Here is a 999-nt window from a genome sequence, read left to right on the forward strand (position 1 = left end):
GGGGGAGATTACGGTGACGATGGAGGCATACGGATCCAGCAATCAGGCAGCCGTGTGAGGCTTAACCCGGAACTTGGAAGGCCGGCACAACAGAACGGCCGGCGGCGGGCGGGAGGGGAGGCGGGAGCAGCGCGCGCCCCGCCCCGCCCCGCCCTGCCGCGCGGGCCCCCGTGGGCGTCCTCCCGGTCCGGTCCGGCCCGAGGCCGCGCCCTGGCGTGCGCCGCGCAACACCACGCCCACCTGCTCGTCGCTGACGCCTGCGAAGACGTCGGCCACAGCCGCGCCACACTCGCTCTGCCCGCACACGACGTCCTCTGGCGACTCGTCCGCCGCCGCGACCTTGTCGTAGGGCACGGGGCGGCCCAGCAGCAGCAGCTCCCGGTGCGCGGCGGCGTGCTTCGCGCAGCAGGGGGTGATGGGCGGGTGGGAGCGCTGCTCGCACGCCTGCGGGGCGTGCGTGTGCGCGCGCGTGCGCGCGCGCGCGTGCGTGTGTGTGTGTGTATGTGGTGTGGAGGGGGGGGGTGGCAGGCGCGTGCGCGCGCGAGCGGGCTGCCGGCGGCGCGGCGTTCAAAAGAGGTCAAAGCGACGCGCCTCCCCGCGGCGCACGGGCATCAAGGGGCGCGCCCAGCCGGAGCCGCGGGGCGTGGCCGAGGCTGTTTAGGGGTCGGCTGCGGGGCCGCTCCCCCGCAACCTCCGCCGCCCCGGCCCCGGCCTGCTCACCGCTCTGTAGAAATCCTCCGACAGCTGCAGCGAGTAGTCCGCGGCCCTCCCGCCGCCGCCGCCGCCGCCCGCGTCCCGCCCGCCCTTGCCGCCGGGCTTCGTCGCAGCGCCGGCCGCGGCGGGGGCGGCGGCACTGCCGGCCGCGTCTGCAGCCACGAACCAGCCGCGCATGTGGGACCAGCCGCAGGCGGTCGCGACGATGCGCAGGTCTGCCACTGAGGCCGACAGCACCTGGGGACGCGCGCGGGGATGTGTGTGTGTGTATGTGTGTGTGTGTGT

At 75.8% G+C, this 999-nt stretch overlaps 1 protein-coding gene across 1 annotated transcript in view; it reads right to left on the minus strand.

The window, feature by feature from the left end:
• Nucleotides 1-42: 42 nt before the first annotated feature.
• MNEG_16540 (hypothetical protein) overlaps nt 43-999 on the minus strand; it is a gene marked incomplete at both ends in the record, with an annotated part of 1,687 nt that continues 730 nt past the window's right edge. Inside the window, 2 exons of the mRNA XM_014034990.1 lie at nt 43-444; nt 721-951. Of these exons, the coding sequence (XP_013890444.1) occupies nt 43-444; nt 721-951 (633 nt within the window). The remainder of the gene's footprint in view (nt 445-720; nt 952-999) is intronic.

This window comes from Monoraphidium neglectum, assembly GCF_000611645.1.
Source record: "Monoraphidium neglectum strain SAG 48.87 unplaced genomic scaffold scaffold06486, whole genome shotgun sequence".
In the NCBI taxonomy this organism is placed as follows: domain Eukaryota; kingdom Viridiplantae; phylum Chlorophyta; class Chlorophyceae; order Sphaeropleales; family Selenastraceae; genus Monoraphidium; species Monoraphidium neglectum.